The 22,773-nt window shown below is 50.7% G+C and overlaps 1 protein-coding gene across 12 annotated transcripts in view; it reads right to left on the reverse strand.

The window, feature by feature from the left end:
• The window catches only part of VWCE (von Willebrand factor C and EGF domains), a 38,142-nt gene that overhangs the window by 9,704 nt on the left and 5,665 nt on the right, over positions 1–22,773 (reverse strand). For 2 of the 12 annotated variants that reach the window (XM_055094391.2, XM_003828442.4), the window contains 11 exons: positions 19,442–19,558; positions 15,912–16,028; positions 14,909–15,037; positions 13,916–14,358; positions 13,747–13,840; positions 11,508–11,590; positions 8,616–8,703; positions 6,524–6,609; positions 5,229–5,346; positions 3,770–3,855; positions 1,023–1,119 (listed from right to left, as the gene is read on the reverse strand). In XM_055094391.2, the coding sequence (XP_054950366.1) occupies positions 1,023–1,119; positions 3,770–3,855; positions 5,229–5,346; positions 6,524–6,609; positions 8,616–8,703; positions 11,508–11,590; positions 13,747–13,840; positions 13,916–14,358; positions 14,909–15,037; positions 15,912–16,028; positions 19,442–19,558 (1,458 nt within the window). The remainder of the gene's footprint in view (positions 1–1,022; positions 1,120–3,769; positions 3,856–5,228; positions 5,347–6,523; positions 6,610–8,615; positions 8,704–11,507; positions 11,591–13,746; positions 13,841–13,915; positions 14,359–14,908; positions 15,038–15,911; positions 16,029–19,441; positions 19,559–22,773) is intronic. The other 10 variants (XM_063608493.1, XM_063608498.1, XM_063608494.1 and 7 more) reach the window with 7 other exon arrangements.

Raw genomic sequence — 22,773 nt, forward strand, 5'->3', positions numbered from 1 at the left:
CTCCAAACTCACTCAAACCACCAACCCCACCTGTCCAGAACATTCCCCAACACTACTACCCTCTCTGATTCCTGACAGCCCCAGAAGCCTGATGTGAGTGATGCCAGCTTGGATGATACTATCACATACTGCTAAGTGTAAAAGCAGGTGATGAGACAGTAGGGGAAGCTTTAAAAAAATAAAATAAAATAAATAAATATATGTATGTTTATATATATAATATATATATATAATGTACATCTACTAAATGTGTGTGAGCATCACAAAAAGACACTAGAAGGACATAAACACAAATTTAACAGTGCTAATAGGTCCTTGCTAATATTCTTTATTTTTGCTTTCTGTACTTTTTTTCTAAATTTTCTATAATGGAGCTGGGTGCATTGGCTCATGCCTGTAATCCCAGCACTTTGGAAGGCCAGGGCAGGCAGATCACCTGAGGTTAGGAAATCGAGACCAGCCTGGCCAACATGGTGAAACCCCATCTCTACTAAAAATACAAAAATTAGCCAGGCATGGTGGTGGGCACCTGTGATCCCAGCTACTCGGAAGGCTGAGGCAGGAGAATCACTTGAACCCGGGAGGCGGAGGTTGCAGTGAGCTGAGATCGCGCCACTGCACTCCGGCCTGGGTAAGAGAGCAAGGCTCTGTCTCAAAAATATAAGATAAATTTTCTATAATAAAACATTACTTCTGAAATCATGGAAAAGGTAAAAATGACTATTAAAAGGCAAAAATGACTGTTAAAACTTCTCTCCTCCTGCTGTTCTCCAGTTGTCTCACAGGTGCAGCTCCTGTACCACCCACCTGCACCGTAAGCCCTGCATGTCTTCAGATCTGCCTCGAGCACTCAGAGGGGGCCTGACTTGGGTAAACTGTTCTACCTCAGTTTCCTTATCTGTGCAATGGGGTTGTCCCTTGGGGTTGTTAGGACGACATGAGATGAAGGCTGTATAGGGCTTAAGGAGCCCAATGCCTGAGATGCCCTGCCCTGGGGGCTTCGGGCAGAGGCAGGGGATTACCTGCTGAACAGTCTGGGCAGCATTGTCCAGGGATCCGGATCGGGTGAGGGCAGGAGTCCACACAGTCTGTCCTCTTGCAGCTCACCGAGCCATCTGCCTGGAGGAAGGAGGAACTTCACCAAGACCCCACTGGTGACACCAGCCCCTGCCTCCCCGCCCTGCAAAAGAAACAGCAACGCTGCAAGCTGGCCAAGGCTTGCCCTGAAAGGCAACATGATGCGGCTTGAAGATGGCAGGTCTCCCCTAAAGAGGGCCGGCTACTTGAGAAAGGCCATGTGAACCTTCCAGGAAGTCTATGCATCTTTAAGGAGAAGGAAGGTCAGGGCTGGGATTCTGTCTCCTCCGCTTCCTGTAGCAGCCAAAGCCTGCACCATCACCACCATCCTAATCCTTTCTCAGCTTTTCCCTGGAACCCTGGCTCACCAGGAACCTACAGAATACCATAAAACCCTATTTTTAGAAAAAACAATGCCACCAGAAGTGTCTATTTCAGAGAGCCAAAGTGCCATACAAGGTTTCTTTCTTTTTTTTTTTTTTTTTAAGACGGAGTCTCACTCTATTGCCCAGGCTGGAGTGCAATGGCGCAATCTTGGCTCACTGCAACCTCCACCTCCCAGGCTTAAATGGTTCTCCTGCCTCAGCCTCCCGAGTAGCTGGGATTACAAGCATGCGCCACCACGCCAGGCTAATTTTTGTATATTTAGTAGAGACAGGATTTCACCATGTTGGTCAGGCTCGTCTTGAACTCCTGACCTCAGATGATCCACCCACCTTGGCCTCCCAAAGTGCTGGGATTACAGGTGTGAGCCACCGCACCCGGCCTCTTTTTATTTTAAAAAAAAAAAAAACACAAAAACAATCTGACAGTTTGAACCTTTTGTATCACTCTCTTGGTGACTGATTATGGGTGCCCGAAATCAGTCATAAAGGAGAAGACAGCACAGGAAGGACTTTCCTCCCAACTCTAATTTCAATGAGACGTATTCAGCTTACAGCATTTTTTTTTTTTTTGAGACGGAGTCTCACTCTTTCACCCAGACTGGACTGCAGTGTCTCTATCTTGACTCACTGTAAGCTCCGCCTCCCGGGTTCACGCCATTCTCCTGCCTCAGCCTCCCGAGTAGCTGGGATTACAGGCGCCCGCCACCACACCCGGCTAATTTTTTTTGTATTTTTGGTAGAGACAGGGTTTCACCGTGTTAGCCAGGATGGTCTCGATCTCCTGACCTCATGATCCACCTGCCTCGGCCTCCCAAAGTGCTGGGATTACAGGCGTGAGCCACCACGCCCGGCCCAGCTTACAGCTTTTTAACAAACGGCTCATCGAAGGCACTAGAAGGCTGGGCTTCTCCCACATGAAAGTGCACCCAAATCACCTGGAGGTTAAAATGCAGTTTGTGAGAGCAGAGGTGTGGGCAGGGCCTCGAAAGGCTGCACGTCTAACCAGGGCTCCCAACGCAGGTGCAAGGGACCTCATTTTGAGAAATAAACCTCTAAAAGACTCGAAGCTCTTAAAGTAGAAAGGAAAGCCAGCATGTATTAGATTGGTGCAAAAGTAATTGCAGTTTCTGCCATTATAAGTAATGGTAAAAAACCGCAATTACTAGTACTTCAATAATGAGCTAAAACAATTGTATTTCTGGGTGGATAGCTGTGTTTGCATTGTTGTTGATCTGACTCAAACTCATGCACCTCCTTACCCATTTCTGAAATGGTGAGGTCACAAGTTTTGCAGTCATGAAGAAAACATTGCAATTTCACAGAAACAGCCTGAACAACTGGGTCTCAGGCTACCCCACTCCCTCAGTTATCCATGCCTGGGGAAAACCTTCTATGAAGATTCCTAATTCTTACTCCTCATGCCGGCAGCTCCCTGCACATGCACAGTGTGTTACACACACTTTTTTTTTTTTTTTTTTTGAAACACGGTCTTTCTCTTCTGCCCAGGCTGGAATGCAGTGATGTGATCATGGCTCACTGCAGCCTCGACCTCCTGGGTTAGCCTCAGGAGCTGAGGAAGCGATCCTCCCACCTTAGCCTCCCAAGTAGCTGGGACCACAGGGGCATGTCACTACATGCAGCTAATTTTTGTATTTTTTTGTAGAGACAGGGTCTCACCATGTTGCCCAGGCTGGTCTCAAATTCCTGGGCTCAAGCAATCTTCCCACCTCAGCTATGTTGGGATTACAGGCGTGAGCCACCACTCTTGGCCATACACACTTTTTTTTTTTTTTTTGAGACGGAATCTTGCTTTGTCGCCCAGGCTGGGGTGCAGTGGCGCGATCTCAGCTCACTGCAACCTCCTCCTCCCGGGTTTAAACGATTCTCCTGCCTCAGCCTCCCAAGTAGCTGGGACTACAGGCACCTGCCACCACGCTCGGCTAATATTTTGTATTTTTAGTAGAGACAGGGTTTCACCATGTTAGCCAGGATGGTCTCAATCTCCTGACCTTGTGATCCACCCACCTCGGCCTCCCAAAGTGCTGGGATTACAGGCGTGAGCCACCGCACCTGGCCAACAATACACACTTCTTAAGGCCAACTGCCAAGCACCATCGTCCTCACACATCTACTGAGAGCAGGATAAACTCGGTCCAACCCTTTTTGTGAAAGTGGAACTTGACAGCACTGGAGGGAGACTGCGGCCAGCCTGAGGCCAACCTCTGGAGGGGCCAGGACGCTTGTCTCCTCTGGGTGAGGCGGGGCAGCCAGGTAAAGCAGCTGAAGGCGAGCAGGTTGTCATTCACCTGGCAGATGCATAACTCACAGGGGTCACCAGGCGACCAGATCTGTCCAATCGGAAACTCAACCCCGTTGTCGTCAAGAGAGCAGCCTGGATGAGGACAATGGCAGAGAAAAGACGGCACAAGACCTAGAATACAACAGCAGCAAGGACAGACGCCTCATGCGCACAAACACACACAGACACCGATATCACTCACACACATGGACACACAAACTTACACACACTCATACAAATGCACACTTACACAGATACAATTCACACAGATACACAAACATACACTCATACAAATGCACACTTAAATATACATGTACACACAGATACCATTCATGCACAGAGACATACACATACTGATACAAATGTACATTTGCATACACGCACAGATACAACAGACACACATGCTGATACAAATGTACATTTGCATACACAGATACAACACAGACACACATGCACACAGACACACACATACTCATACAAATGCACATTTACATACACACACAGATACAACTCACACAGACACACATACACTCATACAAATACACTTACATACACATACATATGGTCAGACACACACACACAGATACTACTCACACAGAGAGACACAAACTTACACACAGACACACTCATAGAATCATACACTTACATGCACATACACACATACAGACATGCATGCTCACACAGGCACACACAAAAACACAAAAACAGACACATAACATACATACCACAGAGACACACTTATACTACACAAAACAGACACATGCTCATACACAAAGACACATGTACACAGACTCCCACACACAGATACCATTAACACACTGACACACACACACAGAAAACTACTCAGAAACACACAAACACACAAACACACAGGCACACACTAAGACATACTACACAAAACACAGATACACACTCGTACACAGGCAAAGACACATGTACACAAATTTACACCCATTCATATAAATGCACACATACACATACATGCTCACACAGACACACACTACTCACAGACACACAAACTTACTCTCACACAGACACACTCATACAAACATACACTTACATGCACACACACATATGCAGACACAACAGACACAAAGATGCATGCTCACACAGGCACGCACAAAAACACAGACACATACACACACACCCACAGAGAGACACATAGACATACTACACAAAACACAGACACACCTCATATACATAAATACAAAGACACACATACGCAGGTACCACTAACACACCAACACACAGATAACCACTCACAAACTCAGAGACACACAAACTTACACAGGTACACACTCAGACACACTACACAAAACAGACTCACACTCATACACATGCACACAAAGACACATGTACACACACACACAAACAGCACACACACCAGCAGTCTCAGCAGCAGGTGAAGCTCAGCCTCTCTCCCCAGCATCCATGCCCTGTGTCGGGGCAGCCCTGGACCAGCTCACCTGTCGAGGGTGTGGGCTCCTGGCAGGCGAAGCAACACTGCCCAGGGCCCAGCCGCCACTCTTCTCGGGGGCAGGCCAGCTCAGGGCAGGGCATGAAGGAGCACTCCACCTCCCCATTCTGGAAGAGAGCCCAGGCACAGAATGATGAGGGCAGCACCCCGCCTGGGGACCATGGAGAGCTAGAGGAGGCCACAGGCTGCCATCACCCTTCCAGCTACGCAAGTGAAACTGAAAGAAATCTACTCAAGTGAAACTGACAAAGAAATCTCCACGGAGCACAACAGTGGGGTGGGGGGAACCGGGAGTCCTTCAATGGGGGCTGGGTGTGAGCCCAGGAGGGCATCCTGGGAATAGGCACGGCCTTCACCATCTCTCGCCCTCCCGCTTCCATCCAGGCTCCCTACTGCCTAAACCGTTCGGCAGCTTCACCGAGTGCAAAGCCCTCAATGCAGCTGGTGGAGCCCTTCAGGACTGAGTCAGGGGCAGAGGCTGTCAGTGCCCACCCAGGTCCTGTCTCCGAAGTACTGCCAGTGGCTGATGGCAGCTGCGTCCTCCAGAGATGCCTAGATGGTCACCACCCCCACTCCCTGGGGAGCAGAGACAGTCTCTATAACTGACTGGCCCTGAGGTGCAAGAGCCTTGCTCCCCAGCACGGTCCACTGCCCAGAGCTTCCCAGGGATCAGTGTGAGACCACACCTTCACCCTGCTTCCTCTCCTGCCCCACCCTTCTTCCCTCGCCAGTTTCTTCTGAGAGCACTCCCTTGGTAAGTCGCCTGCACTGGCCCTGCTTCTAGGGAACACAACCCAAGATGCAACCCCTACCTGCAGCCTTGCCGCCTGCCTGACTCTCTCCATGCTCCAGGCAGAATGGCCATCTCCAATCCTCCACCCTCTTCTGGGTACAGCAACCTCAGCTCCCCACCTGATGAGTCCCTACCACCCTCCAGGTCTCTACTTAACATCCCGCCTTCCAAAAAGGCATCAGGAGCCCTGAGCACCCGGCCATCAACCCACCTAGGCAGTGGGCTTCCGGACCAAGGGGACTGGGGCTTCCTTGTGCTTAGCTGTGTCCCCAGCACACAGTAGGTGCTCTGTAAATAGCAGTGTTGAAAGATGGAAGTTCAAAGAGACTGTGGGAAGACCTGGGGGATCCCTGTAGTGCCTTTGCTTCCTCAGTTTCCCTGTTGCTGTATGGCAACTCATGTTCTCCTAGTCATGTCAACCTGAGTAAAGTGTTGTGCCTCGCTCCCCTCTCCATCAATTCCACAGGCTTCGGGACGCTCAGCCACCATACCTGGCAAACACAGGTGGTACACTCGTCACCGCCCCCACTGAACACAGCCCCGTCTGCGTACCACCGGCCGTGGAAATAGCATCTCACTGCAGAGGAGAAAGGGAGAAGCAGCTCAAGGTCTTTGGGCAGAGGCAGCTAAAGAAAAGGGGGAACAAATGGGTAGGGAGCCCCGGGGCACTTAACACACACCCACGACACTCCACAGCATGCTCCGTGCCCAGGAACCCAAAGCACTTCTCCCCCTCCAAACCCCAGACACAAAACAAGTCATGCCGACAAAGGGGTGGGTGTGGCAGTTCATGTCTGTAATCCCAACATTCTGGGAGGCCGAGGTGGGAGGATCTCTTGCACCCAGGAGTTTGAGACCAGTCTGGTCAACACAGCGAGACCCCATCTCTACAAAAACTTTAAAAAATTAGCTGAGTGCAGCAGTGCGTGCCTGTTGTCCTAGCTAATCAGGAGGCTGAGGCAGGAGGATGGCTTGAAACCAGGGGTTGAGGTTATAGTGATTGCACCTCTCTACTACAGCCTGAGCGACAGAGCAAGACCCCATGTCAACAACAACAAGAAAAATCTGACAAAGAATGAGTCACATGTAAGATGAGGTCCTCAGCCAAAAAGGCAGGGGAAGCCTTAAATAACTAAAAAGTAACAGAAAAAAAGAAATAAAAAGAGACTGTCCAACACCTAAGACAAAGGTGCCACCTTAGACAAATGATGCTACCACCCCCTGGAGGCTGTGAGAATTTGGGGAGAGCCTTTGATTTGAAGATCCACTCCAGCGAAAAAACAGCCTTAGAAACTGCCCAGGCCCACCTGCCACTAGTCAGACTGCCCTGGGCTCAAATCCGAGCTATACAACTCACCAGGGAATGACTTTGGGCAAGACACTTAAAGCTCTCTAAGCCTCAGTTTTCTCATCTGTACAAGGGGACCGATAAGGGTTCCTATCTCACAGAGACTACACTGACTATGCAAAAGTAAGTCAATTTAAAATAATGTAACATTTAAACATTAAGAAAAAAAACACTTAAAAAGAACACCAGCTTTGAAATCAGGTAGACTTGAATTCAAGTTCTGCTCCATTACTTAATGGTCATGTGTCTTTAGGCAGTGACTTGAACTTTCCAAGCTTCAGTGTTCCCATCTATAAAATGGGGCAATAAATAGTACTGCCTTACAGTGGTGACATAAGGGTTCCATGAGATGGAGTTCTGGCAAGCGCCCCACACAGCAAGGGGCACAGAGTCAGCAGGGAACATCCATGGCAGCGATGAAGCCATCCCAGGAAAGAAAACCTTGTTTTTAACAAAGGACCAACTCATTGGTGGCTAAGGAGAGACCCTTCCCTGCCCTGGGACAGCAATGACAAGGGTGGACTGAAACTCCATCCTGCCTGAGCTGAAGGTGCCTCCTAAGGCAGGGGAAAGCTGGGCTGTGAGCACAGTCTAGCCTCAAACTGCTGTGCACATAAGTGCACAATAAAAACAGGCGCTTTGAAATGCTTCACTTGATCTGAGTTTGTAAAGCAGAAAGCAATCTCCTCCCTCACTCCTCCACTCACCCCACCCCATTGCACACTCAAAAGACATGCTCCCCTACACACACAAAGAAGCAAAATGTAAAACTGAGCTCGGGGGCTCACGCCTGACATCCCAGCACTTTGGGAGGCCGAGGCAGGTGGATCACCTGAGGTCAGCAGTTCAAGACCAGCCTGGCCAACATGGTGAAACCCCATCTCTACTAAAAATACAAAAATTAGCCCAGTGTGGCGGCAGGCGCCTGTAATCCCAGCTACTCGCTACTCCGGAGGCTCAGGCAGGAGAATCACTTGAACCTGGGAGGCGGAGGTTGCAGTAAGCTAAGATCATGCCACTGCACTCCAGCCTGGAAAGCAAGTCTCCCTCTCGAAAAAAAAAAAGGAGCAAAATGCAAAACTGGGCTTGGGGGCTCATGCCTGTCATCCCAGCACTTTGAGAGGCTGAAGCAGGAGGACCACCTGAGGCTCAACACCAGCCTAGGCAAAATAGTGAGGTCTACAAAAAATCTAAAAAAAAAAAAAAAAGCAAAATTCTCCAAGAGTGTCACTTACCTGGAACACAAGTACAGCAATCCGACTGTGGGGGGGTCTGACAGGGGCCAGAAGGACACTCAGGAGAGATGCAGGACACGTTTCCAGCCTGAGGAGGAGGCAAGAGAGGGCACTGGGGGTGCGGGTGTGGAACAGGGTTCATTCCCCATCTCACAGCAGGCCCTTCGAACAGGAAAGCTGCCTAAAGGAGGCCACAAGAAACCCTTAAATGCTGCCGTGTCACAGGGACAAATTCCCGGTGTTTATGATGCTGATATGGTTTGGCTGTGTCCCCACCCAAACCTCATCGTGAACTGTAGCTCCCGTAATTCTCACGTTGAATTGAATTGAATCATGGGGGCAGTTTCCCCCATACTGTTCTTATGGTAGTGAATAAGTCTCACAAGATCTGATGGTTTTATGAGGGGTTTCCCCTTTCGCTTGGTTCTCATTCTGTCTTGCCTTCCACCATGTAAGACGTACCTTTCACCTTCCACCATGATTATGAGGCCTCCCCAGCCACATGGAACTGTAAGTTCATTAAACCTCTTTTTCTTTATAAATTACCTAGTCTCAGGTGTGTCTTTATCAACAGTGTGAAAATGGACTAATACATATGGTGTGGTTAGAACACCTCCATGCCATAACACACCATTCCAGGAAAAAGATCAGGGCAGCCCAGCAGGCAGAGCATGCTCCCTTCCTTATGCAAATGTGCCTGGGAGCTCTGGAAGGTGCTGGGGAGCAGAGAACAGAGCTGATTCCTGCAGGGAAGGAGACCCCAACACACCTTCCCATCATGTGAGTTTTGAATCAGGTGGCTCATATTGGCTAGTCAAAGAATTAAATTTCAAAATAAATGTTTTAAATTTGACATTGAGACCAAAGAGCCCCCAGTTTTGGAGTCAGCCACACCTGAGTTCCAACATCTGCTCCTCCCCTGTAAAGACTTTGGGCCAAGTACATCACATCTCTGAGCCCTGGTCTCCCCATCTAAGAAATAGGCTGGAATTGGCGTGTCTCTCAGGGGTTTCCAAAGTTTACATGAAATGAGATCATGCATGAAAGCACTTGGGGCTGTGTGCAGTGGCTCACGCCTGTAATCCCAGCACTTTGCGAGGCCGAGACAAGAGAACTGCTTGAGCCCAGGAGTTTGAGACCAGCCTGGCAACATAGGGAGACCCTGTCTCTACAACAAAAATAAAAATAAATTAGCTGGGGTGGTGGCACATGCCTGTGGTCCCACTTACTTGGGAGGCTGAGGTGGGAAGATTGCTTTAGCATGGGAAGTCAAGGCTACAGTGAGCCATGATTGCACCACTGCACCCCAGCCTGGACAACAAAATGAGATGCCATCAGTAAGAAAAGAGGAGAGGAAAGGAGAGAGGAGGGATAGGGGGAGGGGGAGGGAGAGGAGAGGAGAAAGGGAGGAGGAGAGGAGAGGAGAAGACAGGGAAGGGGAGGGGAGGGGAAGGGCAGGAGAGGAGAGGGGCAGGAGAGAGAGGAAGGAAGGAGGGAGGGAGGGAAGGAAGGAAGGAGAGAGGGAGGGAAGGAAGGGAGGGAGGGACGGAGGGAAGGGAGAGAGGAAGGAAGGAAGAGAGAAACAGAGAAGTGAGAGAGAAAGAAAGAGAGAGAGAAAGAGAAGAAAGAAACAAGAAAGAAAGAAAAAGAGAGAAAAAAGGAGGGAGGGAGGGAGGGAACTTGGCTGCTGTGCTTTCATGTAGCACATAGGAAGAGTTCGATAAGGGGTGCTGGTGGTTGTCTGCATGCCCCTGATTTCACACTGCAGCATCCACCTTTGATGCCAGAGCAAGAGACACTTAAAGATGGTCATGACTCGGTGCAGTGGCTCATCCCTGTAATCCCAGCATTTTGGGAGGCCAAGGTGGGAGGATCGCTTGAGCCCAGGAATTTGAGACCAGCCTGGCCAACACAGCGAGACCCTGCCTCTACAAAAAAGAAAAAAAAGAAAAATTAGCCGGATGTAATGGCATGAGCCTGTGGTCTCAGCTACCTGGGAGACTGAGATGGGAGGATCGCTTGAGCCCGGGAATTCGAGGCTGCAATGAGCTATGACTGCACCACTATACTCCAGCCTGGGCAACAGAGCAAGACACTGTCTCTAAAATTAAAAAAAAGATGGTCAGAGGGTGGCAGTGAGGGCTGGTAGACAGAGCCCTGACTTTGGGCTCAGACAGACCTCAAATCCCAGCTCTGCCACCTCCCAGCCTCTGTCTTTTCATCTGCAGAATAGGGGCAGTAAAGCTGACCCCGAAGAGCTGCTGGGAGCCTTGGTGAAGAAAGAGATGAGAAGCACCAACCCTGGGCCTGGCACTCAGTAGATGCTCCTAATCAGCATTTTCTTTTTTTTTTTTTAAGACAGAGTCTCGCTCTGTCGCCCAGGCTGGAGAGCAGTGGCACGATCTCAGCTCACTGCAACGTCAGCATCTGGCAGGGCAGGCACACAGTAGGTGCTTAATAACTATTCTTGCAGGAGTGAATTTTCCCAAAGCCAAATACTTTTAACAAGCTGAGTTTGGTAATGAGCCTTCTTTCTCCCAAATGTGGAGACCTTTATTGTGCTGGCAAATATTTTGCCTGGAGAGAAAAACAGCCTCCCTGGTGGGAAGTTTCCGAGGGAGTTTCGTCCCCTCCCCTTCCTAAACAGACAGACCCTGTGTGCCTGCTGGCTGTCTGCTGTGGAGCAGAAGCCTCCCTTACTCCACCAACCTTCGTGTTTTACACTTCCCTCCCCCTTTTAAATTCTACAGCTTCTAACCAAATTCCACAACCTGAGAATGTTCCCTTCCACTCAACAAGCTCACCTTTAACATCCGGTCTTTTCCTCTTCCTCTAAAACCCCCAAAGGTTAAGAAAACACCCACGAGGCTTTGAGGATCTTGTGATGCTTACCAGACAGACACAGACGGTGCAGTTCTCATTGGGAGGTGAAAACACATCCCCTTCAGCTCGGACGACACCACTGTGAAAACAGCCTTTGAAGGACAAATAGGAGGTAGAGGCATCAGACCTCTTCAAAGAAGAGGAAGCTTGAGGTCTCGCTGCTTCTCCATGCTTAATGTACCTGGAACATTCTCTCACTGCCCTAGGTGTCCCAGGAGTGGTAGATTCAGGGTACTCTGACTGTGTGGTCCTGCAAGGATCAGCCGTGGTGGCCCCAGAAGGGTCCATTCATGTCTCACAAACCCACAACTGTCTGGAGAGCACAACATTTTCTTCCCAGAGGGCAGGAAAGGCAGCCTGGTTTCAAAACCTGAGGCCAGGCGCAGTGGCTCACACCTGTAACCCCAGCACTTTGGGAGGCCGAGGCGGGCAGACCACAAGGTCAGGAGTTTGAGACCAGCCTGGCCAACATGGTGAAACCCCGCCTCTACTGAAAATACAAAAATTAGCTGGGCGTGGTGGCGTGCGCCTGTAATCCCAGCTACTCGGGAGGCTGAAGCAGGAGAATCGCTTGAACCCGGGAGGCAGACGTTGCAGTGAGCCGAGATCGCACCACTGCACTCCAGCCCGGGTGACAAAGCAACACTCCATCTTAAAAAAAAAAAAAAAAAAAAAAAAAAACTGGCCCTCCAGCTCCATTAACCAGCGTGTCCCTGGACATGTCACTTCACCTCTCTAGTACCTAGCTTGTCTTCACTGCAAAATGAAAACACCATCATGTACCCTGCAGGGATCTTGGAAGGATCCAAAACCTGGGCAATAAAGTACCCAATACTTCGCACTCAAGACTCAGCGTGTAGCGGGGACATAGCCCACAACAGTCATTAAGAAAATCAAGCCAGGCCCAGCGGCTCATGCCTGTCATCCCAACACTTTGGGAGGCCGAGGCGGGCGGATCACTCGAGGTCAGGAGTTCAAGACCAGCCTGGCCAACATGGCGAAACCCCGTCGCTAATAAAAAAAGTACAAAAATTAGCCAGGCTTGGTGGTGGGTGGCTATAATCCCAGCTACTTGGGAGGATTGCTTAAACCCTAGAGGCGGAGGCTGCAGTGAGCCGAGATCACACCACTGCACTCCAGCCTGGGCGACAGAGCAAGACTCCATCTCAAAAAAAAACAAAAACAAAAAAACAAACAAACAAAAAAACAGTGCATTTCCATTTTAACCCTTAGGAAGACTTTTTAACTACTGCTCAATCTCCAGCAACCTCAGTGTCATATCACCAAGACCATCAGACAAAGAATCCCCTCCCAGACCAACTGAATGAGAATCTACTTTTTTTCTTTTTTCTTTTTTCTTTTTTTCTTTTTAGCCAGGGTCTCACTCTGTTGCCCAGGCTGGAGTGCAGTGGCACAAACATGGCTCACTGCAGCCTCGACCTCCTGAGCTCAGGTGATCCTCCCACCTCAAACTCCCAGGTAGGTAAGATTACATGTACACACCACCATACCTGGCTAACTTTTTGTATTTTTTGTAGACACGGGTCCTCCCTATAGACACGGGGCTAGTCTCAAACTCCTGGGCTCAAGTGATCCGCCCACCTCGGCCTCCCAAAGTGCTGGGATTACAGACTTGAGCCAGCATGCCCAGCCAAGAATCTGCATTTTAATAAGAATCCCCTTGATTCAACTGCAGAGCAAGTTTCGAGAAGCTCTGTTAAGGATCTGTGAAGAATTTGGGTCCCTATCCTTCCAGCAATGGGAGGCAAATGAAAAACCATCAGCAGATGGTGGGGGCGAGTCAAAAAGGGGGCAGAATTTAGAAACAACTACTCCTCCGCCTGTAGGAGGGTAACTGGGCAGGAGAAGGGGACTGCACAGTGGATTTAAAGAGGCTCAATGAATGACTGAATAAATGAATGAGCGAATGAAGCTGAAAACAGATGCCCAGAAGATGAAAAGTCCCCCTTGAGGCATATTACAGCATAAATGAGTGGTTCTCAAAGTATGGTCCCTAGACCAGCCACGTCAGTATCACCTGGGAACCTGTTCAAAATGCACATGTTCTGGCCCTATCCCAGACCTACTACATCAGAAGCTTTGGGGACAGTGCCAAGGGAAGTGTGGCTTAGTAAACCCTCCAGGAGATTCTAATGTATGCTAATGTTAAAGAACAGCCTTTTGGCTGCAGGAGGGCGCAGAGAAAGGAAGAGGCAGGACTACGTCCTTCCCTGGCACCAGCTCTCACCTGTGCACGATGGGCAGCACCCACCATCTCTGGAGGGAATTGGGTGGGAACAAGCAGCTTCACACCTCACCTTTTCACAGGTCACCTTCCCGTCCTAGAAGCACAAGCAAGAGTTAGAGCCACCACAAGGCCCCAGACCAAGGAAGCTCCGGGGACCCCTAGTACCCACCTCGCACCAGCACTGGGAACACCCAGGCTCTGTCCAGCGACTCCTTGATTCATGCATGGCTCCCAGGTGCCAGCAGGGAGAGGGCCCTGCTGCCAGCCGGGGGGACTCAGGGCCCCTGGGTGAGGAAGGGGTCCCCATCACCTCTCCCTGAAGGAGTGAGGGGGGTCTGAGGTTCCCCAGCAGGGAGGCAGTAGGCACTGGGGTGGCCATCAGGGTGGACAGCAGCCACACAGGGGCAGAAGGGGAGGATGTGGGTAGTCGTGGGGTGGGAGATGGGAGGCGGGTGGTCCTGACTCCGGCTGGGGGCCCTGGAGCCCCAGAAGGAGGGCTATGTCCTGGGGACAGGGCAGGCCGGCCGGCCTCAGGAAGCAACAGGAGCATCTTGGACGGGTGTTGCCGGGGTTGCAGGATGGCAGATGGGGCCAGCACGGCTTTCGGGAAAGCTGAAACAGAAGCACGGAGGTCTCTTGGGGTGGACAGCTGAGACAGGAGGCAGGGTTTAGGGAGACCTGGGCTCGGCTCCACCACCACAAGTCCCTGTTCACCCCCCGTGGTCTGCGCAACATTCTACTATGTTTATGGGGACACTGTCGCCGTTTGGCAGGGCGAACCACGGAAATGGCTGTCCCTGTAGCCCAGGATACTCGGACTCCTGTTGGGTTTTATCCTTTTATCATTTGGGAAAAAAACAGAAGGGCTGGGGAAACAGTGAAAAGAAGAAGGAAGAATGGATAAAGAAGTGGAAAAAGAAAGCGAGGAAGAAAGTGGAGTGTTGAAAGTAACAAACAAGATGAACTGAAAACAAGGGCAGAGCAGAAAGGGAGCCTAGCGCCAGGTGGGCGGGGCCGGGGTAGGGCGGGGCCAGGCGTTGAGTGGGCGTGGCTGGGCGCCAGGAGGGCGTGACGGGGAGGGGCCAGGCTCTGGGGGGGCGTAGCTGGGGCAGGCACTGAGGGGGCGTGGCCAGCCGCTGGGAGAGAGGGGCCTGGCGCTCACCTTCACAGGACACGCGGTCAGCTCGGAGCCGGAAGCCAGGTCGGCATGTGCATAGGAAGCTGCCCACGGTGTTGTGGCAGGAATGGTGACAGACTCGCCTCTCCAATGGCCTGCGACACTCGTTTACATCTGCGGGAGAGCCTCGCTGCGGACAGCTGCTTTGTTTGGGCTACGGAGCCCTTCTTCCGCCCATCCCTTAGCTCAAAAGACTTGGGGAGTTTCTCTGCCATGTTCTTACAGGGTCCATCCCTGCCCCGAGGTGCGGGATGTGACTCAGACAGCTGGGAGCGGGGCTGAAATCTAGTGCTTGTCTTGTTAATAGGTTCACACATCGAGCAGGTATTTAATGCGAGTATCAGAGACTCAGCCCCAGCACTATGCAGCGGTAATTAATTGCTGCGTGGTAGGGGTAAGCCCCAATGAGAAGCTCATCTCCAAACCTTCCACCCTCCCGTTTTTCTTTCCGAAAAAAGTCTCAAAACTCACTGGGCTGCTGAAGGTAGGCTTCGGGACAAATACCTAACTCCGCTAGAACAAGGTCTTTTTTCAGGCCCATGGGACCCCACCTTAAACCCATGAGCCAAGCTCAAACCAAACATGCCAATCCCTTTCTGGAAATTTCTGCTAATGGGCTGAGAAAACAGGGTCTCCTTCTAAACCAGAGGAACCAAGACATAACGTGCTTTATTTACCAAGGGGAGCAAAGGCAGCCAAGAAAATGGGTGAGCAGAGAGGAATCCTTGGGGTGTATCTGGGAGAGGAGCGGAAGAGAAACATAACAGGATGAAAGTGGCAAATGGCCAGGAAAAGTCCAAGACAGGGTCTTCATGCAGAGCCACGCCAACCCCAGGGACAGGCAGGCTCTGAGCCAAAGGCTCAAGCCCCTTCAAGCTCCAGAGGACCAGAAAGTCTAATTGTTAACCTTCCCGGGTCCCTGGGCTCCCTGTCCATCTTCCTGATTGGCAGCCTAAGTGTGCAGACCACAGGGTCCTCCCTGCCTTACCTACACAGGAGTGACGGTTGCCATGAAGGTGGAAGCCAGTTCGACAGGAACACTTGTAGCTGCCAATGCTGTTTTTACATCTCTGCTGACAGGGAGTCCCTAGGCATTCGTCAGTGTCTGGCAGGAAAAGGGACAAGACTGGGGTTCATTTCCCCAACAGAACCTTGGAAATATATGGTCCCCTCTTCCTCCCTCATCTCCATCTCCTATACACACAGGGCTGTGGGGAACCACCTTAGCTGCCCCTCTTCTGCACTGCCCACATCCAGTCCTAAATACTCTCTGGACCAGCCCACGTCTCTCATCCTCACTGCTACCCCTTAGCCCGGCCACATTCATCTCTAGTCTGGAGAATAGCCAGAGCCTCCAGTGTGTCTCTCTATCTCTACCTAGGTTCCTTCAAGCCATCCTCTGCACAGCCTCCAGGATGTTCTGACCAAAGGGCATTTCTAATCAGGGCCCTTCTGCTCAAAACCTCTCCGCTGCTCCCACAGGCCACAGACCTCATCTTAGGGTAAGACAGCAATGCCGCCCCATAGCTCACGATGCCTTTGAACACAGTCCTGGTTCCCTTGCCCACCTCCTTCCTTGCCCCTGACCTTCACTCTGGCTTAAATTCTTTTTTGTTGTTGTTATTGTTTTTTGAGACAGAGTTTTGCTCTTTTCGCCCAGGCTGGAGTACAATGGCGCGATCTCAGCTCACTGCGGTCTCCATCTACTGGGTTCAAGCAGTTCTCCTGCCTCAGCCTCCCAAGTAGTTGGGATTACAGGCATGCACCACCATGCCTGGGTAATTCTGTATTTTTAGTAGAGATGGGGTTTCACCATGTTGGTCAGGCTGGTCTCAAACTCCTGACCTCAGGCGATCCACCTGCCTTGGCCTCCATTACAGGCGTGAGCCACTGCACCTGGCCACTGGCTTAAATTCTTGCCATCTTCCAAATGCACCACGCTCTTTTGGTGCTCCACTTTTGCCCATGTTCTCTGTCCGCCTCGAATGCCTTTCCCTCTTGTCTGGCTGGAAAACTCCTACTCATACTTCAAAACTCAGCTTCAGTGGAACCTCCTCTGTAAAAGTTCCCTAGTGCTGTTTGAAATTGTGAAAAACTGGAAATAATCTCCATGTTCATCAATAAGAGAAGAGTTAGTAAACGAAATATTTGCACTGCAGAGTCAGCAGTTAAAAGGAACAAGGCAAGTCTATTTACTCTGATGTGGAAACATCTTCAAGACCAACATTGGGCAGGGATAAGGGGAACAAGCAAAGGAATGACTAGGTTCAAATCCCAACTCTGGCTGGGTGCAGTGGCTCATGCCTGGAATCCCAGCCCTTTGGGGGCCAAAGGGGGAAGGATAGCTTAAGGCCAGGAATTTGAGACCAGCCTGGGCAACACAGCAAGACCTCATCTCTACAAAAAAAAAAAATAAAAGAAAGAAAGAAAGAAGAAAAAAACCTTAGCTCTAATGTGATCTTAAGCAGTAACAATTTCCTTAAGCCTCAGTGTTCCTTTCAATAAAATGGAGATAAATAATACCAACTTCACTGGGTAATTGTGAGGGCAAAAGGAGAAAATGCGTGTAAAGTGCTTAGCCCAGGACCCAGGACCCGAGAGTTCAGCAACTATCCTATCTCTGTAAGTGCCCATGTACGTGCGTACACATCATGGGGAGGGGCAGGGAGGGCACACAGCAGACCAATGCCTGAGTGCTATGGACTAAACTCTGTCCCCTCAAAAATCGCATTGAAGCCCTAACCGCCAATGTAATGGCATTTGGAAGATATGCAGGTAAGATAAGTAGGTAAGAAGATAATTAGGGTTACGTGAGGTCATGAGGGTGTGCCCTCTTGATGGGATTAGTGTCCTTTTAAGAAGAGACATGAGAGGCCTAGCTGGGTGGCTCACGCCTGTAATCTCAGCACTTCAGGAGGCCAAGGCGGGCAGATCATTTGAGGTCAGGAGTTCAAGACCAGCCTGGCCAACATGGTGAAACCTCATCTCTACTAAAAATACAAAAATTAGCCAGTCGTGGTGGCGCACACCTGTAACCCTAGCTACTTGGGAGGGTTGGAGGATCGCTTGAACCCAGGAGGCGGAGGTTGCAGTGAACTGAGATTGCAACAATGCACTCCTGGGCAACAGAGGGAGTGTCCTCTGTCCTCCTCCATGTCAAAAAAAAAAGAAGAAGAAGAGATACCAGAGAGCTCTCTCTCCAAGTGAGGACACAGCAAGAAGACTGCTTTCTGAAAGCCAGGAAGAGCCCTCACCAGAAACTGAATTAGCCAGTGCCTTAATCTTGGACTTTGCAGCCTCCAGAACTATGAGAATCAATGTCAGTGGTATAAGCCCCCAGCCTGTGGAATTTTATCATGGCCGCCCAAGCAGACTAAGATGCGCAGGCTATTCTCCAGGGAGAGCAGAGGGCAGCAGTGGGAAAGAGGGCCTGGGCTAGCACCATGGCTTTTAAATTTTTTCTCATAATTTATGAAAATGTCAAACATAAAGAAAATAATAATGTAAGATTCAGGGGGAGCTCACAATTATCGGCCTTGTGAGATTCTTTCCATAATGTGTAAATAAAAGACATTTTAAAAGAATGAGTAATAATTGTAAGATCTCTCATCCTGCAAACTGAAGAGGTAGGATTCCTTCTCTTCCCTGGGGTTTCCCAACACTTATCCCTCATCCTAAGCTTGTTCTTCTGCTCCCCATCAGACTTGGAGGATCCTACTCCCCAGGGTAGCTCCAGAGCCTGGGCCAGCAGTGGGGCAGGTGAAACTGATGAATGTAGTCAGTGAATGACCCCATCCCGGTATGCCCCTCCCATGGCTCCTCGGGACTCATGGCCTGAGTCTCTCCCAGCCCTCCCTCATCTCAGTAGCCTCCTTCCCCAGGTTGGTCGGCCCACTCTGCCCTGGCTCTCCTCACGGCCTCTCCTCCATCACCATCCCTTTATCCTGCAACAGCAGCAGCAGGTACTTTGTTTTCTGAGATGAAGTCTCACTCTGTCGTCCAGGCTGGAGTGCAGTGGTGCAATTTCGGCTCACTGCAACCTCCACCTGCTGGGTTCAAGCAGTTTTCCTGCCTCAGCCTCCCGAGTAGCTGGGATTACAGGTGCTCGCCACCACGCCTGGCTAATTTTTGTATTTTTAGTAGAGACGAGGTTTCACCATGTTGGCCAGGCTGGTCTCAAACTCCTGACCTGAGGTGATCCTCCCGCCTTGACCTCCCAAAGTGCAAGGATTACAGATGTGAGCCAACCCGCCAGGGCAGCAGCAGTCGGTTCTAACTGTTAGATGTGCTGGGATTCAAACTCTGACTCCACCTCTTACTAACGACTTGGCCTTGGGCAAGCCTCAGTCTCCACATCAGTCAGACAGGAACCATAATAGCATCTCCCTCCGAAGCCGGTGGTGAAGGTTCAATGCAGTGGCGCACAGAGCACACTGCGCTGGGCATGGCAGGGCTGAGTGTTCAATGTGGCATCCCCATTACCCCTCCCAGAGCAGCCATTCCTTCTCTGCAGCTCACCTTGGCAGCTGTGGCGGTCGGCAGACAGCTGCATGCCCGGCCCACACTCGCACACAAACCCACCTTCTGTATTCACACAGTGGCCCTCACAGGAGGAGGTTACACATTCATCAATGTCTGGAAAGACAGAAAGCACGTGTTTACACAGTGGTCCTCGCAAGAGGAACTTACACATTTGTCAGTGTCTGGGAAGAAAGCACCCTTGCAGGCCGGGCATGGTGGCTCACGCCTGTAATCCCAGCACTTTGGGAGGCCGAGGCCCGCGGATCACCAGAGGTCGGAGTTCAAGACCAGCCTGACCAACATGGAGAAACCCCGTTTCTACTAAAAATACAAAATTAGCCAGGCATGGTGGTGCATGCCTGTAATCCCAGCTACTCGGGAGGCTGAGGCAGGAGAATCACTTGAACCCAGGAGGCGGAGGTTGCGGTGAGCCGAGATTGCGCCATTGCACTCCAGCCTGGGCGACAAGAGCAAAACTCCATCTCAGGAAAAAAAAGAAGGCCGGGCGCGGTGGCTCACGCCTGTAATCCCAGCACTTTGGGAGGCTGAGGCGGGCAGATCACGAGGTCAGGAGATCGAGACCATCCTGGCTAACATGGTGAAACCCTGTCTCTACTAAAAATACAAAAAATTAGCTGGGCGCGGTGGCGGGCACCTGTAGTCCCAGCTACTCGGGAGGCTGAGGCAGGAGAATGGCGTAAACCTGGGAGGCGGAGCTTGCAGTGAGCCAAGATCGCACCACTGCACTCCAGCCTGGGCCACAGAGCGAGACTCCATCTCAAGAAAGAAAAAAAAAGAAAAGAAATCTCCCTTGCACAGCCCTCTCTGACATGACTGTGACTCAGGAACAAATCAACCCCACAAGGACCCTGAGCCCACACCAAGCCTGCCCTCAGCAGCATGGAATCCCCACCTGCACCCCAGGAAAAAAGAGCAGACACCAGGAAGGTCACTGGCTATGAGGAAACCCCAGGAAGGAAGAGGCCAAGGGACTGGGGCCCCCTTTAACCCATGAAGATCAGATGACGAGAGAAGACGGCTGAGACTGAACTGTTTCCAATGGCCCTGGCCCTCAGGGCAACCCCAAAGGGCCCTCAAAAGGGCAGAGGGCAGTGGACAGGGAGGTTGATTAAATAATCAACAGAGTCATTCTCTTAAAGGTTCATAGAGCACCAACTGCGTGCAGCAGACCCAGAGGGGTGCTGTTGAGGACGCAAATGTGACTAAGACACAGCGCTGACTCCAGATGTTCACGGTCTGATAACACAGGAGCCAAGACACACACCCAGGGGAGAACAGTGCCTGCTGGGATGATATATGCCCCACCAGCGACAGACTGGCCCAGGCAGGAATGCCCTGGAAGAGCGACTGGCTGAGAGGACCAGGAGTATCGGGAGAAGGACTGCCCAGGTGGAGAAAGGGTCTGAGGTGCTTCCAGGCAGCAGCTGGGCTCCTTGCAAACTGTACTGAGGCCCAGACTAGCTGAAGCTTGGGTTCCTTTTGAGGCAGCAGGAGACAGGACTGAAGATATGGATTAAGAGGAGACTAAGGCCAGGCGCAGTGGCTCACGCCTGTAATCCCAGCACTCTGGGAGGCCGAGGTGGGTGGATCACGAGGTCAGGAGATTGAGATTATCCTGGCCAACATGGTGAAACCCCATCTCTACTAAAAATACAAAAATTAGCTGGGCATGCTGGCACGTGCCTGTAATCCCAGCTACTTGGGAGGCTGAGGCATAAGAATCGCTGAACCAGGAAGTCAGAGGTTGCAGTGAGCCGAGATCGCACCACTGCACTCCAGCCTAGCAACAGAGTGAGACTCTATCTCAAAAAAAAAAAAAAAAAAAAAAAGATGAGACTAAGTTGCGGTGACTAAATCCAAGTAGTACTTTACGAAGGTGAGCCTAGTGAGATGTTCTGATCTGAGGGATGATAGGAGCTGGGAGACAGATTTCCCCAAATCATGCTTCATGCCATCCCTTCCCTGCCAAAGATCCGCGGCAGCTTCTGAGGACCTACGGGCTCAGCTCAGTCTACTCAATCTGCACTCACTGTGTAGTGAGCCTCGCCACTGTGGCCCCCAAGCCCATGGGACACTCCCACTCTCCTTATCCCCTACTTAGCCTTCTACCCAGCAGCTACCCACTCTTCCCAACAGCTGGATCGTCAAGACCATGCTCAACACCACCAAGAAGCCCACTCTGACTAACCCCATTCCACTGGGATGTCTCGTGGCTACAGTCAGTGCCACCCTGTCCTGCAAGTGCTTTGACATTGTTCTCTGGCTTTTCCTTGGTTCCGTTTGCCTCTGCAATGAGAAATATGTGCAGAAAATGTCCCAAGGTGAAAGGCATTCAGGAGCAGATCAATTGCTTCCATTGGTTTTCCTATCTGGAGGAGATGCTGCAACAAGCAATGAGCTCCAAGACCCCTTTATTGAGACCCTTGGACCCAACAGCATCCTTCTGGGAAATAATCAGAGAAGCTGACAGGAAGCCTCTTTATGGCGCATTTTTTTTTTTTTTGAGACGGAATCTCGCTCTGTCGCTCAGGCTGGAGTGCAGTGGCGCGAACTTGGCTCACTGCAACCTCCGCCTCCCGGGTTCAAGCAATTCTTCTGCCTCAGCCTCCTGAGTAGCTGGGATTACAGGCACCCGCCACCACGCCCACCTAATTTTTGTATTTTTAGTAGAGATGGGGTTTCACCATGTTGGTCATGGCTGGTCTCGAACCCCTGACCTTGTGATCCACCCACCTCGGCCTCCCAAAGTACTGAGATTACAGCGGTGAGCCACCGTGCCCGGCCCTATGGCAGCATTATTTATACTGGTGAAACACTGCAAACCTCTTAAATAAGGGACAACAGACAAATAGTTATTTCAATTACAGCAACCACATATGTAACTGCTAAAAAAAATTTTTTTTTCTTTTTGTTTTTTTGAGACAGTCTTGCTCTGTCGCTAGGCTGGAGTGCAGTGGTGTGATCTCGGCTCACTGCAACCTCCACCTGCTGGGTTCATGCAATTCTCCTGCCTCGGCCTCCTGAGTAGCCGGGATTACAGGCATGTACCACTACACCAGCTAGTTTTTGTGTTTTTAGTAGAGACAGGGTTTCACCATGTTGGCCAGGCTGGTCTTGAACTCCTGACCTCAAGTGATCCACCTGCCTCAGCCTCCCAAAGTGCTGGGATTACAGGCGTGAGCCACCAAGCCTAGCGAAAAAAAAAATTATGTTGCAAGGAATTGTTAGTGATGCCTACAACGTAAAGTTAGATGGGAAAAATAATAAAAGCTACAGATAAGATATAATCCCAATTTTATAAAGCATAC

The sequence above is a fragment of the Pan paniscus genome, chromosome 9, assembly GCF_029289425.2.
Source record: "Pan paniscus chromosome 9, NHGRI_mPanPan1-v2.0_pri, whole genome shotgun sequence".
Taxonomy (NCBI): Eukaryota; Metazoa; Chordata; class Mammalia; order Primates; family Hominidae; genus Pan; species Pan paniscus.